Source organism: Apium graveolens, chromosome 10, assembly GCF_009905375.1.
Source record: "Apium graveolens cultivar Ventura chromosome 10, ASM990537v1, whole genome shotgun sequence".
NCBI lineage: Eukaryota > Viridiplantae > Streptophyta > Magnoliopsida > Apiales > Apiaceae > Apium > Apium graveolens.
Window position 1 is genome coordinate 188101301 of NC_133656.1, and position 15644 is coordinate 188116944.

Consider the following 15644-nt stretch of genomic DNA (forward strand, 5'->3'; position numbering starts at 1 on the left):
ATCTCACATAATCAACCAAAACAACTCATTCATAATCCATAAATATAAGCATTAACAACCCATCCATAAATCAGAATGTCCAGTTGTAATCTACCACATAATCAATCCAGAATAACACAGTTAAACACATAAGAAACCGAAGTTCAAACAACCCAAACAAACATCATAAACCAAGTCTAAAAATCAATAAACCAAATGACAACGTCTTAAAACACTCAAATTTCTCCCCCTTCATCATAAAAGGGGTCTTCAATCTGAATCAGAAGATGAAAGATCCACTCGAGTTTTGCCCTTGCCTTTGCCAGAACCAGAAGGCTTATCCTTGGACTGAGGATACACAGGAGCAGAACCATATTCTGATAAAAGCTTGTCAAACGCATCATGAGCTAGTGCTTTACCGTCTCGTTCCCGAAGCCATTCGAAAATCTTCTCTTTGTATTCTTCCCTTGTCATGCCGAAAACAGGGGGTGGAGGGATGGCAAGAAGGGGCAAATGAGTTGTTATATTTTCCAACGTACAATCCCCTATCCAGTCACGCTTCTTATGCCTGTACATTTTGCTCTTGTCCTGCATAGCGGACAACTGCTACGACACAAACTTTGTTTCGGAGCCCAATTTAAAAAACAGCTTCACAAACTCTTTTTCCCAGGCCTTAGCCGAGGAAACCAGACCCTCTTGAAGGGTTCCAAACTCAAAATCAAGAGTCTTAGAAAACTTAACATCAGAAGCATGCAAAATAGATAACTTTGCATTGATCGAATCCAAGGAAGAACAAACAAACTTTCGAAATAACTCAAACGAAGCATGCATCATACTAACCTGTGAGGTTAGTGAACCCAGAGTCTCAACAGACGCAAAGTGTTGATTAAGATTAGCCAAAGAGGTAGAATTTTCATTTAATTTAATCAATAAGGAATTAAGCAAAGTGTTTGTAGGCTGATCAAAGGGGTCGGACGCATAATTTGGGGACTTAGGAATTCCACCTACATTCCTATGAGTATCATCAAAAACTAACTCATTTGACTCAGAAACAATCAAACCATTTAAGGTTAACACTGAAAAATAAAAAACAACCAAAATTTTGTCAGACACAGAAGCAGGGTTCAACACACGAAAGTACTCAAAGACATGAGACAAAAGACCGGGGTACGGTAAATATATAGAACTGTGATTAACACAATGACTCATATTGGTTATAATCAGCGAAGCAATATCACACTGAATCTTTTTCACAAAAACAGACAAAAGAATAGAATCTTGGAAGGTTACCCTATCACGACCATATTTGCGAGGGAGTACGTTTGTATGAAATAAACGAAACAACAAAAGAGAGACATGAGTTAAATCGTTTACCAAAGGTTTGATAGAGACTGAAATGAAATTGTCGCCAAGAATGACTTTGAGCTGTTCCTCATACTGAAGGTCGGGGATCTCTTGAAAAGCCCGATGAGTAGTCGACGGACAAATTCCCTTGTCAGAAACGCCCGTAAGCCTTGCAAGTAGATCAACTTTAAAACAAACTGGATTCCCTTGCACCTCCGAGAACACAATATTACCATCCAGAATACGAATCTTGGCGTAAAACTCCTTCACTAACTCGGGATAAATAACCTCTGGGGGCGAAAGCAACGACGAACATCCAACCGACTCAAACAACTCCACAACACCGACTTTCTTCAGAAGATCCAAATCACACAGACATTCTTTCAAAATAAACTTTAACATCACCTTCGAAACATTTTCTTTTGCATGTCGCTCAAAAGAACTTTCATACGCTGCGCTCGATGCTTCAGATTCCAATTTACCGATTATTTGACGCTTTGAGCCCGAGGCTCCATCGGTTGGGGTGCGCTGAGCGGCGGATCTTGATCGAATAAAGGGAGTCGATTTACGTGCCATTGATAATGATGAGTAGGTGAGAAGAGAGAAGAAAAGGGTGTGAGATTTAAGATAGATTAGGTGATTAAGAAAACGAAAAAGTTAAGAAAAAAAATTGGTTTAAATAGAAGAAAGAACTGAAGAGTTAGAGATGGAAGAGGAAACGAATAGAAGAGAGAAAGAAGTGATGTACTGAAAAAAATACATGCACGAAGTACGAGGAGGTGATAAGTTAAATCAAAAGATATCCTAAATTTATTTGCAATAAACACGCAACAACACACGAACTAAAAATAATAAAATAAAATAATACTAATAATTACACAAACAGATAAACACATGTAGTAAATAATCATTAACACATAACTAAATTTTCTAATAATCACAAGAATAAAAGATACAAACACATATATAGATATTATGACAAAATGCACAATTAATCACATAAAATTACATGGAACACATACCTAGTTCACGTCGCATTACACAAAATCGATCTTCAGCTAATGGCTTAGTGAAAATATCTGCACGCTGTTTCTCAGTAGATATATATATAAGCTCAATATTACCTTTAGAACATTATCTCGTAGAAAATGGTGACGAACATCAATATGCTTAGTACGAGAATGCATGACAAGATTTTTAGAGATATTAATTGCAGAGGTATTATCACAATATATAGGAATATTCAAGTAAGAAATACCAAAATCTTGCAATATTTGTTGCATTCATAAAATTTGAGCACAACAACTACCAACTGTTATATACTCTCCTTCATCCATAGAAAGACCTACAGATGTTTGCTTTTTACTATGTCATGCAACCAAACAATCTCCTAAAAATTCACAAGCACCACTTGTGCTTTTTCTATCAACCTGTGATCCTGCATAGTCAGCATCTGAAAAACTGATTAAGTCAAAGGAAGAGGAGTTTGGATAAAACAATCACAAGTCACTCGTACCTTTCAAATATTTAAAAATATGTTTGACGGCATTCAAATGAGATGCTTTAGGTTGAGATTGAAAACGAGCACACAAGCATACACTATATATAATGTCAGGTCGTGAGGCAGTTAAATATAACAATAAACCAATCATACCTCTAAATTTAGTAACATCTACAGGTGTACCTTGTTCACCCTTTGTAAGCTTAACTGAAGTACTCATCGGAGTTGATTTAGGTGTGACATGATCAAATGCAAATCTTTTGAGTAGATCCTTTATGTACTTGCCTTGGTGAATAAATATTCCTGTATTAGACTGATTAATTTGCATATCTAGGAAGTACTGCAATTCACCCATCAAACTCATATCGAATTCCTTATGCATGCAATCAGAAAACCACTTACACAAAGATTCGTTAGAAGATCCAAATACTATATCATCTATATAAACTTGTACTAAAAAAAAGTTATCACGTTTATGAAATATAAAGAGTGTTGGATCGAGTGTACCATGAGTGAAGCCATTATTTACAAGAAACTGACTGAGACGTTCATACCAACAACGAGGGGACGGTCTCAATCCATAGACAGATTTCTTGAGCCTGTAAACATAGTTAGGATATTTTTCATGAATAAAACCTGGGGGCTGTTTGACGTAAACTTCTTCCTTAAGATAGCCATTAATAAATGCGCTCTTGACGTCCATCTGATAAAGCTTGAACTTCTTGTGAGCTGTAAAAGCCATTAAAATTCGAATAACTTCTAATCGAGCTACTGGAGCATATGTCTCATCGTAATCAATTCCTTCATGTTGGTTGTATCCCTTAGCAACTAAACGAGCTTTATTGCAAATGATATTTCCATCTTCATCCTTCTTATTCTTGAAAACCCAACGAGTACCAATGATCTTGGCATCCTGAGGAGGTGGGACGAGTTCCCAAACGTCACAACGCTCGAACTGATTCAATTCTTCCTGCATTACCACAGACCAGTGTTCGTCTGCAACTGCTTCTTGAGCATTCTTTGGTTCAAACTCAACAACAAAAGCACAGAATGCACATAGATTATGAAGTCTGCTTTACGTAGAGATTCCTTGATCCAAATCTGTAAGTAGATTATCTGGTGGATGATTTTTCACCGTTCTGGAAGAGTCTGGAAGACGAATATTGCTCACTTCTTCTTCATTAGAATTGTCTGCCTGGAACTAAATAGGAGTTGTCTCATTTGGATGAGACTGTCTCATTTCAGTTTGAGAAGAGTTAACCAAAGGAGTCACAAATATCACATTGGAAACACTATCAGGAACCAGAAGATTCATCTGAAGCTTGAGTAGATCCTGAAGAATTATCAGAAGACTGCTATGGACCTGGAGAGACTTGACTGCTTGAGTTTTCCAAATGAGACTGACTCTTTTCAGAATGAGACTGTCTCATTTGAGAATGAGATGATAGATCTGCAGTGTCTTCATCAATTTGAGTGATATTCCTTAAAGATTCATTAAAAGCAATATTGATGGATTCTTCTACTTTGTTCTTGACAGAATTATAGACACGATAAGCCTTGCTCGTTGTTGAATATCCCAAGAAAATTCCTTCTGTGGATTTTGCATCGAACTTGCCTCGGTTATTTTGAGTATCTAAAATAAAACACTTGGAACCAAATACTCGAAAATAACTAATGTTAGGAGTCCTTTTCTTTAGCAATTCATAAGGAGTTTTAAGAAAAATTGGACGAATAAGTACTCTATTTAAAACATAACAGGAAGTGTACCGCTTCAGCCCAAAATTTTCTTGGAAGCTTACTCTCATGTAGTAGAGTTCTAGCAGTTTCCTGTAAAGTTCTGTTTTTGCATTCTACTATGTCATTTTGTTGAGGAGTATGAGGAGCTGAGAATTCATGACTAATTCCTCTCGATTTGTAGAAGGTTGTGAAATTCTTCTCGAATTCACCTCCATAGTCACTACGGATAGTCTTGAGCTTATATGAATACTTAGTCTCAAGGTTAGTAATAAGATCCTTAAACTCAACAAAAGCTTCATCCTTAGTCCGTAAGAATAATACCCAAGTAAAACGGGAGTAATCATCAACTATAATAAATGCATAATTTTTACCTCCCAGACTTACATACCTTTCAGGACCAAAAATATCTAGGTGAAGAAGCTGCAAAGGGTCAGTTGTTGACACACGATTCTTAGCAATAAAAGATGTCTTTACCTGTTTTCCTAGCTGACAAGCTGTGCAAGGTTCAACCTTCTTAAATTTCAGCTTGGGCAGACCTTGTACCAGATCATGAGAAGACATCTTCCGAATAAGATCCATGTGAACATGACCTAGACGTCGATGCCAAAGATTCTGCTGATATTGAACAGTAGCAAGACAGATTTTCTCCTGCTGTTCATCAAAATCTAACACAAAAATATTCCTTTTTCTTTTGGCAACTAAAGCAAACTCATTAGATTGAGTACCAATATAGCATACATCTTTATCAAACTTAACTTTATGACTAGCATCGGTAAGTTGACTTACACTAATAAGATTGTATTTCAAACCATCAACTAAATGAACGTTAGAAATAACAAACCTGTCATTACAAATGGTGCATTTTCCAATAATTCGGACGGTGTTTGAATCTCCAAGAGTAACTAAACCACCTTCCTTGGTAACTAGAGATAGAAACTTGGATTTATCCCCCGTCATATGACGTGAACAACCACTGTCGATGACCCATTTATTTCGCGGAACATGGACCTTCAAGCAAACCTGCAAATAATTTTTTATCTCTTCGGTACTCACTTAACCTTGGGTCCTGGTAAGTTAGTATCACACATCTTATATAAACGTCTATCTGATTTCTTAACCCACATCTGAACAATATTAAAGGAGGTATTAGCAGATTTATATCTAGCAGACGACTTATAAGATGAGTTAGAAGAGTGGCCCTTGATACCACATAATCTAGATTCAGATGTAGTGTGGCCAAATTTGCCACAATCTCGACATTTCTCATAAGGCATCTTATACTTCATAGGAGCTCGCTTATAACCACCTTGAAATGCATGTTTCTTGATTGATTCACATCCTAAACCTCATTTATCAAGAGAAGATTTTTATTCACCAAGAAGAGCATTCAAAGTTCCTTCTCCATGAAAATATTTCGCTAAATCCTTTTCAAGCTGTGCCACTTTCTGCTTTAATTCCGGAACCAGGGGATTAGGAACATTGTTTCTTTTGACAGTTTCTAGATCAACAGAAATTGACTCTTTCTTCAAAGCTTCAAGACAGACATCTTTCATCTCAATCTCATTTTTGAGATATTGATTTTCTTTAGTCAGTTTTGAAACCCTTTCAAGCAAAGATTTGTTTTCAGCTACCAAGACTATATCCTTCATGAGGTCATCCATTTCACTAAGAACTTCACTTAGTGCTTTTTTTAAGTAAGCATTCTTTTCTTTTAACTTCTTAACCTGGACCTGCAATTTTAACATAGATGAAGATGTACTTGAATTATATTTTATATTTTGTACCGCATCATTGTCACTGGAGTTGTCCTCGAGTCCTGCAAAGCAGAGTTGAGCAACTCCATCGTCTGAATCGATCTCAACGTAAGATTCATCATCACTCCAAGTGATTAGTGCCTTCTTTTTATTCTTCAGCTTGTAGCAGTTCTTTTTGAAATGCCCTTTCTTTCCACATTCAAAGCATGTATCCTTACTTTGATTTGTTTTATTCTCCTTGCTAGGATTAGATTTGAAGTCCTTCTTTGGAAACTGTGACTTCATAGGTCATTTGGAGGCATTCCGTTTGGCAAGAAATTTATGAAACTTCTTGGTCAGAAGAGCAATCTCTTCATCAGAATCATCAGGAGACTCATCAGCTTCGGCATTGAGTGCTAGAGTCTTTTTACGAGGAACTTCATCTTCTTTATCATATCTTCGTAGCTGATTTCAAACTCTTCCAATTCACTGAAGAGTGTTAAAGTGTCCATAGTTGAAAGAAGTGTTGAATCCTGCAGAATTGTAACCTTTGGTGCAAACTTCTTTGGCATTGCTATGAGGATTTTCCTATTGATCTCAAATTGATGAATGATCCTTTCCAGAAGTGAGATAGAGTTCATCAATGTCAGGAATCTTCCTTGAGCATCTCGCACGCTTTCATCTCTTTCTAACCTGAAACCTTCATAGTCACTCATTAGCATACTTCATTTTACTTCACGTACCTTAGAAGTGCCTTCGTGACTGACTTTGATCGTATCCCAGATTTGTTTAGCAGTAATACATGCTGATACTTTTCATAATTCGGTAGCTACCATGCCATTAAGAAGTGAGTTCATAGCTTTAGCATTGGAATTCATTGCATTCACTTCTTCAGGAGAGAGATCCTTAAGGGATTTAGGCTTCCCATCTTTCATAGGAATTGTAAAACCATTTTCTACAACATCCCACTCGAATGCATCACGCTGGAGAAAGATTTTCATCCGGATTTTCCAGTCATTCTAGTTTTCAGCACCTTGGAGCATTGGTGGATACTTATTTGAATACCTATCTGGTTGAGCCATGGATCGCTAGCAAAATAAATATTAAAAAGAGAATTAAATGCACCTGCTCTGATACCAAATGAAATTCAAAGGGCTCGATAGATAGTATAAAAAAAATCTAATTGTCTAAGCAAATGGGACAGTCTCTTATGCAAATGGGACAGTCCCTTTACAAGTGAGACAAGGTATGAGACAGTCTCAATTAACTGCAGAATACAAATATCAGAGATATGAATGCAGTATGCTGAAAAACTTAATATGTAAAAACATTAGAAGTCTTCACTTGGTTCGGCCCCTACACTTAGACTATGACCTACATCCAAGTCCCTATGCCAACTAGTATAAAGAATGTATTATATCAACTTTAATAAAGAACTTACTGTCTTTCCTTGATTACAAAAATAGTACTTGAAAGAAACCCTTTCCCAAGCTACCTTGCTACATAACCCGCTACTATTCCTTAGCCTTCTAACTACCTTGCTATACTTTGAAATCAAGCTTGGCACAACCCGGCACAAAGTTGATATGAATACACGAGTACAAGTATAAACAAATTGATTACAACTCAAATTATATCTTGTTCGACTGGATTTGTATCTTTGATAATAATGAACAAGAACGTGTTTCAGATGATAAAAGATTGACGTGAAAGCATTAGTCCCAAATCTGAAATAGTGAGTTGTATTTATAAGTAAAGTTCTAACAGATTTTATTTTCAAACAAAGGATAAGATAAATAAGATTTGAAACAAGTTTATTTGAAAATATTTGAATGAAACTTGAAAGCTAATTTGTTAGTTTGTTTGAAATAGATAAATCAAGTAAAAGATAAGTGTTAAATGATTTAAACTTGGTTTATAGGATAGGGTTTGTTGAGATAAGATGAAAAGATATTTATCTAGTTAAAACATGATTTACACAAAACCCTAACAACCTAAACTTGCGATATAGTCTCCTGGAAAGTCTGAATAAACTGCATTGCTCGGATCTAGGGTAATAATGCTGTTAGTGTTCTCTTCTGTAAAACAATCATCATAAACCTGATAGATTAACAAAGACGATAGATATCTGTAAGCTGTTGAGGAATTAGTCCATTAAGTCGGTTGAAAGACAGGTCTAGTGACTCTATAGCATCGAAACCATTGATCATTTTTAGTTGGATAAAAATACTGTGGCTCTTTTCGTGAAATTATTTAGAAATCCATAAGTTTACAAGCAGAGTAAGTACACATTCCAAAGTATAGTTACTACAGTGCCATATTAGACTCCATTTAAATTTTTGAATCAAAGTTTAGCAACCCGGATATGAAAAAGTTGGAAGATGGTTTTGTTTGGAGAAATGGATCCTACGAGATCCAGTCCAATCACGTCCGCTGCTGTCTGGTTGATTGGAGGTAACCCCATTCAACGGGCAGAAATCAGAGTTCATTCTTCAATCCATCGTCTTTGAATGAGAAGAATCACAAATTTTCGCATGCCAGTACACAATTTTTGAATAGACAGTCATTTAGAAGGTGATGAAATAGCCACATGATGCATGCATGGTGCAAGAACAGCATCATGCTTGTAAATACACAAGATAAAATCCATAAGACAGATATTTTTATTTCACTTGTTTCCTAGAAACATAATTAACACACTGATAGAAGCCTACACCAAAGAGTTACTGGTTTACAATGCCAAATAATATTATAAGCACACACAGCCAAATATCTATTTCATCTTCTTTTAATCTCCATCCTTCTGACTTTGAGGCCCAATTCTCTAGCAATAATCCCCACAAACCATGTTGGTTTTCCAGCCATAAACATCATGTATTCGATAACAAATCCCAGAACCACTCCACTGCCATATCCCATAACCATAGCTTTCCAAGTAAAACCACTAAAAAAGTTATCATCATCATCATCACCATCAACTGCTGCTTCTTCTTCTTCTTCTTCTTCTTCTTCTTCTTCTTCGGCTTCTGCCTCGGTAATGCACTTCTTGGGCAATGGACGTCCACACAGCCCCAGGTTCCCAGCATAGCTATCATTTTCAAATGTATAGAACTGAGCTCCTTGTGGAATACGTCCGCTAAGATCATTTTGAGAGAGATTTAGATGTGAAAGAGTATTTATAGCTGTGAGCTGTGGAGGAATTGCTCCCACGAGTCGATTGAAAGAGAGATCTAACGACTCTAGCATTTCCAATTTACTTATTAATGATGGTATATGGCCGGTGAGATGATTGTGAGATAGATTGAGATATCGCAATGACTTCAGATTTCCAGTGTATTCAGGAATCTCCCCTTCGAACTTGTTTCCGGATAGGTCAATGGTTGTGAGTACAGTTAATATCCTGACAAGTTCCATATTTACCCTTTTGATCACAATAGATATAGAGTCCCTGTAAGAAGAATCTCCCATGTAATCCAATTCTATCTTGTTGACATCACCATTCATCATAGCATTGAAGTTTTTGATATATTTTGCTGGCAAAAGACCTGAAAACTCATTGCATGAGAGGTCAATGATTCTCAAGTTACTGAATGGGTGGTCTACATGCGAATTGTTGTTTATGAAGCCATGAAATTTGTTAGATTTCAAAACGAGAACTTGGAGACTTGGCAGAGATTCTAGACACTGTGGAAAAGTATCGTGTATCTGATTACTTCCTAGATCAAGAACTTCTAAGTACGGAAATTCTGCAAAAGAAAGAGGAATTGTTCCTTTCAGTTTATTGCCATACAAGTTTAAACTTCGAAGCTTACGAAAATTTGATAAAGTTGATGGAAGATTTCCTGTGATACTATTCATCCGCAGATCTAACACTGAGAGAGAGTATTCTATATTTTCTGGGCATATGGGAAGTACACCACTTAAATTGTTATGAGACAAATTGAGAAGATTCAGAGAGCTGGAATTGCAGATAGAGGCAGGCAGTGACCCGTTGAGCATATTAAAATGGAGATCAAGATAACGTAGGGTGTCAAGAGGAAAATGCTCAATACCACCCGTTAGGCTGTTGTGAGAAAGATTCAAAGAAGAAAATGAACCCTTCAATAGCGATCCAATCCACTGAGGTATTTCCCCGTCAATTTGGTTGTTTGACAAATCTAGGTATTCGAGGTTTTCTATGTATCTTAAAAAGTTTGGGAAATTCATTACCTTGCAAGATGACAAACCTAATCTTCGAAGATTTGGAGTGAGTGTGGTTGTACTTGTAATTCTCACTGATAGACTATTGTAAGAAAGAATAAGAGTTTTAAGGTATTCAAGGTGCGAATACAATTCAAGATCCAAGATACCACTGAAATTGTTTGACGAAAAGTCTAAGAATGTGAGATTTACAAGTTTGGAAAATGATTGTGGAATGGTTCCATTTAGTAAATTGTTTCTACAGAAGAAAAACTCCAGCGACGACCTAGAGGACTCAAACTCGTTTAGGTGACCTCTGAACTCATTATAATCTACACTCAAGTATCTTAATGATGGGATATCAAACAACCAGGATGGTATTGTCCCATTTAGCTTGTTATTTGCCAAATCGAGAGCATTTAGTCTAGGGAAATAGAGAGCGGTTAGGTTGGAGGGCAAGGGTCCCGTTAATGAATTGTGTGACAGATCTAATACTACAAGCTGTCTAAGGTTGTCAATCCAAAAGGGGAATTGACCAATTAAGTTGTTATTGTTAAGAAATATAACTTCAAGGTTTGGAAGGTTAGCTAAGTAATCAGGAATTCGGCCAGTAATTTGATTGAAAGCGAGGTCCAAAAGAGCAAGTTGGGTAAGGTTCCCCAGGGTTCTTGGAATTGGCCCGGAGATTTTGCAACCCCAGAGAGACAAGTCGGTTAAGGACTTAAGGTAGGCTATCGAATCAGGAATTCCTCCAGATAAGGTTGCATCTGCAAGGGAAAGTATCTGAAGACTACTACTACTTCCCCACTTAATTTTTGGTAAACTGATAGTGAGATTTGAGTTATGTTTAACACTTAAGTGTTTCAGGTTGGGTAGGTTAAAAATTTCTTCAGGTAATACTCCATGTAAATCATTAGAATTGAAATCAATGAACTGGAGAAGAGAGAGTCGGAACAGGGTGCTGTTGGGAGAGATTACTCCTACCAGTTGGCTGCACTGCAGGTCCAGTCCAATCACGTCCTTTTTCATCAGGTCGCAGGTAACTCCATCCCACGTGCAACAATCAGAACTCATGCTCCAATTCATCGTCTTTGGATAAGATGTACAATGTGTAGAAGCAGAAGTATTTAATGACAAGCTAAGCTTAAACTGAAACAGGGCAAGCTTTTGCATGCTAAGACCCAAATGTGTAGTTGGTGCAGAAAGCGATGAAACAGCAACATGATGCTGCCAGAACAGCAGGATTATAATGATTTTGAGAAGTCCCGTGGATGTCCTCATTGCAGCTTTCTGAGTTTCTGTATATCTAAATGCAGATTCAATGCTTAAGTTTTCTGGATCGACGATCTCAATCCACCTACTATATATAAAATCTAGTCCAAAAAAATCAATAAAGAAAATCTAGTGTACGAATATATTTCATTTTTTTTTTGACATTTTCATTGTTTCCTTAAAACTAAGTCTAGTTTGGGTTTTTTTAAGAACTGTATGTCATCACCTAGATTTTTTCCTAATGTGATTCTTTTATTTCCAAGGAGAGTTGACTTAACTATGTGTTTGACAAATGTAAAAACGAGACAGGATGGATTATCTGCTTACATGGGGAACAAGAAGGAGTCAATTATCCGCCATTGCACAGGGTCTCTCCCGCTGCTTAGCCTACTCTGGTCTGTAGTAGGGGTTTGGTTCATAGTCAATGAGCCCCGAGCCCCGAGCCCCGAGCCCCGAGCCCCGTTAACGTGAACATGAACCTCAATCCCATGCATTAGTATTTTGATTGGTAATTTTGATATATGGAATTGAAATCTCATTCCCTCGAGATAAGTAAATCATACCCTCCTCAGTCCCACTCCTTGAGATTCCATATCATTCTCATTCCTATTTACCCTCATTACCAAGGTTTTCCGATTCCCCACCACAATCCAAATCAGGCTATTTGTTTTGCGTAAGAAATGATTCTCAATCTAGGGAATGATTCTGTAAGAACAACTATTTGTTTTTGTATAAGAAATGATTCTTACGTACTATTTATTTGATTTTGAAACTTATTGTGAGACAGCTCAATGATACTAAAGCTAGGGAATGGTTGTTCTGCCTAGAAACATTGTTTATGATACCCCAGAATTCGCAAGTTTATCATTGCAGGAGAAACCGCAAACTCCACATCTGTACTTCAGTCTTAACATTTGCACATTTTTATAGCTTGAGTTTACTAATTATGTTTACATGTTCAGACTTCTTTAAATTGGTTCCAGACTCGATTGGACAAGTCTTCTACTCAGCAAATACTTCTTCTGGCATGGAACAAAGTAAGCAACATCACCCGCCAACGAAGGCTTGATGGAGGAGTCACAGTTCTTGTTCTATTTGGAGAGGTCAAGATTAAGAGTATCAAAAATGAAAAAACGTTAAATCCGCAACAAAATTGTATGCAAAATTTTTCACATTATCATATGTGATATTTATTGATTAGAATGGGTCATAAAATAACACCAATTAAAATATCTAATCTGTCACATCATTTTTATAAAAAAAAATTAATCCAATTTGATTAACGTAGCACTGCTCTAAAAAAAAGTAAGCACCAACTTGATGTTAATAAATATAAAAATAAATGGCTTTAAAAAATTGGAACTATATAAACATTACTAAGATATATTTGAAATAAACAAAGTGTTAGTAATAATAATATTAGTTAAATTGATATAATTAAGTACAAGAATGGGGTCTATTACAATTTTTAAATAAATTTTTTAAAATTTTTTTTTGCCAAATTTGTTAAACTTAATTGTTTTATCAATTTCCCGGTATTAAGAATGTATACATTTAATTTTATATTTAATAAAATTGTAATATATATTTACAATCTATTTGTGAGTAATAAGTTTATTGCTAATTTTAGTTTGACATGAGTGTCATAATTTTATTTTCAAGTCAAACACCACATAACCCTTTTCTAGTATAAATCGGTTTTAACAAGGAGTATCTGTCTCCAAATTCAAATCAATCTAAACCGTCAAAAAAGTAATCATCAACGGCTTACAAACAAACCAAAACTCAATCGGATCGATCTAATTTATCTATAAAAAGCGCCATACCCAGAAATCTCATTGCATCCCAAACTACAAAACATATCAACACTTTCTCATTGTCTCCTAGATTTATTATTCTGTCTTGGATCCAGATGACGTCACCCGTTTCCCCAAGCAAACTCAAAGCCCCATGCATGAACAACAACACAAACATCAAAACCTTAAACCCTAAACTTAACGAAACTCCACAGAGTTTTGTTCATGGACCTGATGTGCAACAAATTAGTGATCACGTGGAAGCTTTTCGACAATCGTACCTAGATGATCTCGTGGACTTTGATGTTAATGCCTGTTCGGAAACTGAGTTTAATGAACTCAAGGACAAATTTTTCTCGAATGTGGAGAGAATTCGGGGTTTAGTAAAAAAGATCGAGGCACGTCAACCAGAGTTGGATAAAATCGAGGATGTTGAGTTGCGTAAACGAGGAAATTCTGCTAAGAAGAGTAGTAGTAAGAAGACTAAGATCACAGGGCAAAAGCGTGCAATGCAAATAACTCCTGATAGGGAAAGTAAAAGAAGTAAGACTATGGAGCTGAATTTGACAGACACTCGAAAAGCTGATGCAACGATGATGAGGAAGTGCGGCGCGATTTTGGATAAGTTGATGAAACATAAGCATGGTTGGGTGTTTAATAAGCCGGTGGATGTGGTTGCTTTAAAGATTCCTGATTATAATCAGATTGTTAAGTGTCCTATGGATCTAGGTACTGTCAAGTTGAAGCTTGATAAGGGTGGTTATGGAACTCCGCTTGATTTTGCGAAAGATGTTAGATTGACTTTTGATAATGCTATGTTGTATAATTTCAAGGGAGATCCTGTTCATACAATGGCTGCTGTTTTTCTTGAAATGTTTGATACATTGTTTGTTCCGGCTTTTGGTAAGGCTTTGGCTGAGTTGACAGAGGATGATACAGAAGAGGCATTGTCTGATGAAGCACCATTGGTAGAGGCATTGGATGCAAAAAAATGTGAAAGAGCTGCTAAAAAATCTGTATCCAAGAAGCAAAGGACAATGAAAGAGGTGAAGGAAAATCCAAGATTGAGAGGAAGTATGAGTGATTTGGAAAGGGATCAGTTGGGGCAGGTCTTGGAAGAATTGGCTGAGGATGAGGAGTATCTGAATGAGATTTTGCAGATTGTGGGCAAGCGGAATCCTAAGATGACGATACCTGATGAAGATGCGGAAGTTGAGCTTGATTTTGAAGCTCTTGACAACGAGACCATGTGGGATTTGCATAGATTTGTGAGGCTTAACTCAAAAGGCCGAAGAGAATGATAAGGTTATATAAACTCGGTCAACTTATTAAGTAGTCGGTATTTTTTTTGTTTTTGGAATATAATTTCAATAGATTTGCTGCTCTGTCTCGTCTTGTTAGTCTATCATGTTTGTTAGTAAATGGCATATCTTTGGTAGGCATATATAGTTTTTAGTTTTAGTTGTTAAATGAGTGTAGAAAGAACTGACTATAAATAGAGATGTGGTAGCCTGGGCAGGCAATTGCAGAACAACAGAGAGTAAGAAAAATAGTAGTGCAGGGCAAGTAATTTTGTGTAGTGGTGGAAATAAAGTATTGCACCATTGTCTGCTATTTGTTGTTGCTTAGGCTCTATTTTTTACTTTCCTGCTGAGTTCTGAGTGTGTTAGTCTTAGCTTTGAAATAATTTGCAATACCAATTTTTCCGATTAATAATGGTATTTGCCCGAGAGATGATTGTGAGATGAAATTAAGATACCAGATGGTTGATGGTTTATGCCCCTTCAATCTTTTTGTGCATAAAACCTCTTCGGATATTACCTTACATAATCAGAATGTGATTATAACCTCAAATTAACTCTCGGTTTGCAGAATCACATGCATCCTCACACAATCTATATCTTTTAACTCTCAGAAACCAGGCTCGTGTTATCTTTGCCTCTGATCTTTTCTAGACACTTCGAAGCTACAACAACTACACTTATTTTTTCTCCAAGGATGAGATTGAAGCTTGATATACCATTGCTATACACTTTTTCTGTTTTCTCTAATCGACATATGGATGGGAGAAATACTACTTCTTAGACTGATAATTAATTAAAA

At 36.5% G+C, this 15644-nt stretch overlaps 2 protein-coding genes across 2 annotated transcripts; one reads left to right on the top strand and one right to left on the bottom strand.

Moving 5' to 3' along the window:
- Positions 1-5610: 5610 nt before the first annotated feature.
- On the bottom strand, positions 5611-12239 carry LOC141691467 (receptor-like protein 6). The gene is made up of 7 exons (XM_074496206.1): positions 12073-12239; positions 9338-11830; positions 9103-9238; positions 7128-7277; positions 6346-6504; positions 6163-6291; positions 5611-5685 (listed from the first exon to the last, which is right to left on the bottom strand). Exons 1-7 carry the CDS (start codon positions 12237-12239, stop codon positions 5611-5613), a joined length of 3309 nt encoding a protein of 1102 aa, XP_074352307.1.
- A 1380-nt stretch (positions 12240-13619) lies between these two features.
- On the top strand, positions 13620-14958 carry LOC141688873 (transcription factor GTE7-like). The gene has a single exon (XM_074492997.1). It carries the CDS (start codon positions 13658-13660, stop codon positions 14840-14842), a length of 1185 nt encoding a protein of 394 aa, XP_074349098.1. The 5' UTR covers positions 13620-13657; the 3' UTR covers positions 14843-14958.
- The last annotated feature ends 686 nt before the right edge of the window (positions 14959-15644 follow it).

What these genes read in the sequence shown, in the direction of transcription:
- LOC141691467 (XM_074496206.1), bottom strand. Translation starts at nt 12,239, where the DNA reads ATGCATGGGATTGAGGTTCATGTTCACGTTAACGGGGCTCGGGGCTCG. An exon ending in GGACGTCCATTGCCCAAGAA is followed by an intron (nt 9,239 to 9,337) that starts GTGCATTACCGA and finishes TAACTTTTTTAG; the next exon opens with TGGTTTTACTTGGAAAGCTA. An exon ending in CTAGAGAATTGGGCCTCAAA is followed by an intron (nt 7,278 to 9,102) that starts GTCAGAAGGATG and finishes ATCTTTCTCCAG; the next exon opens with CGTGATGCATTCGAGTGGGA.
- LOC141688873 (XM_074492997.1), top strand. Translation starts at nt 13,658, where the DNA reads ATGACGTCACCCGTTTCCCCAAGCAAACTCAAAGCCCCATGCATGAAC.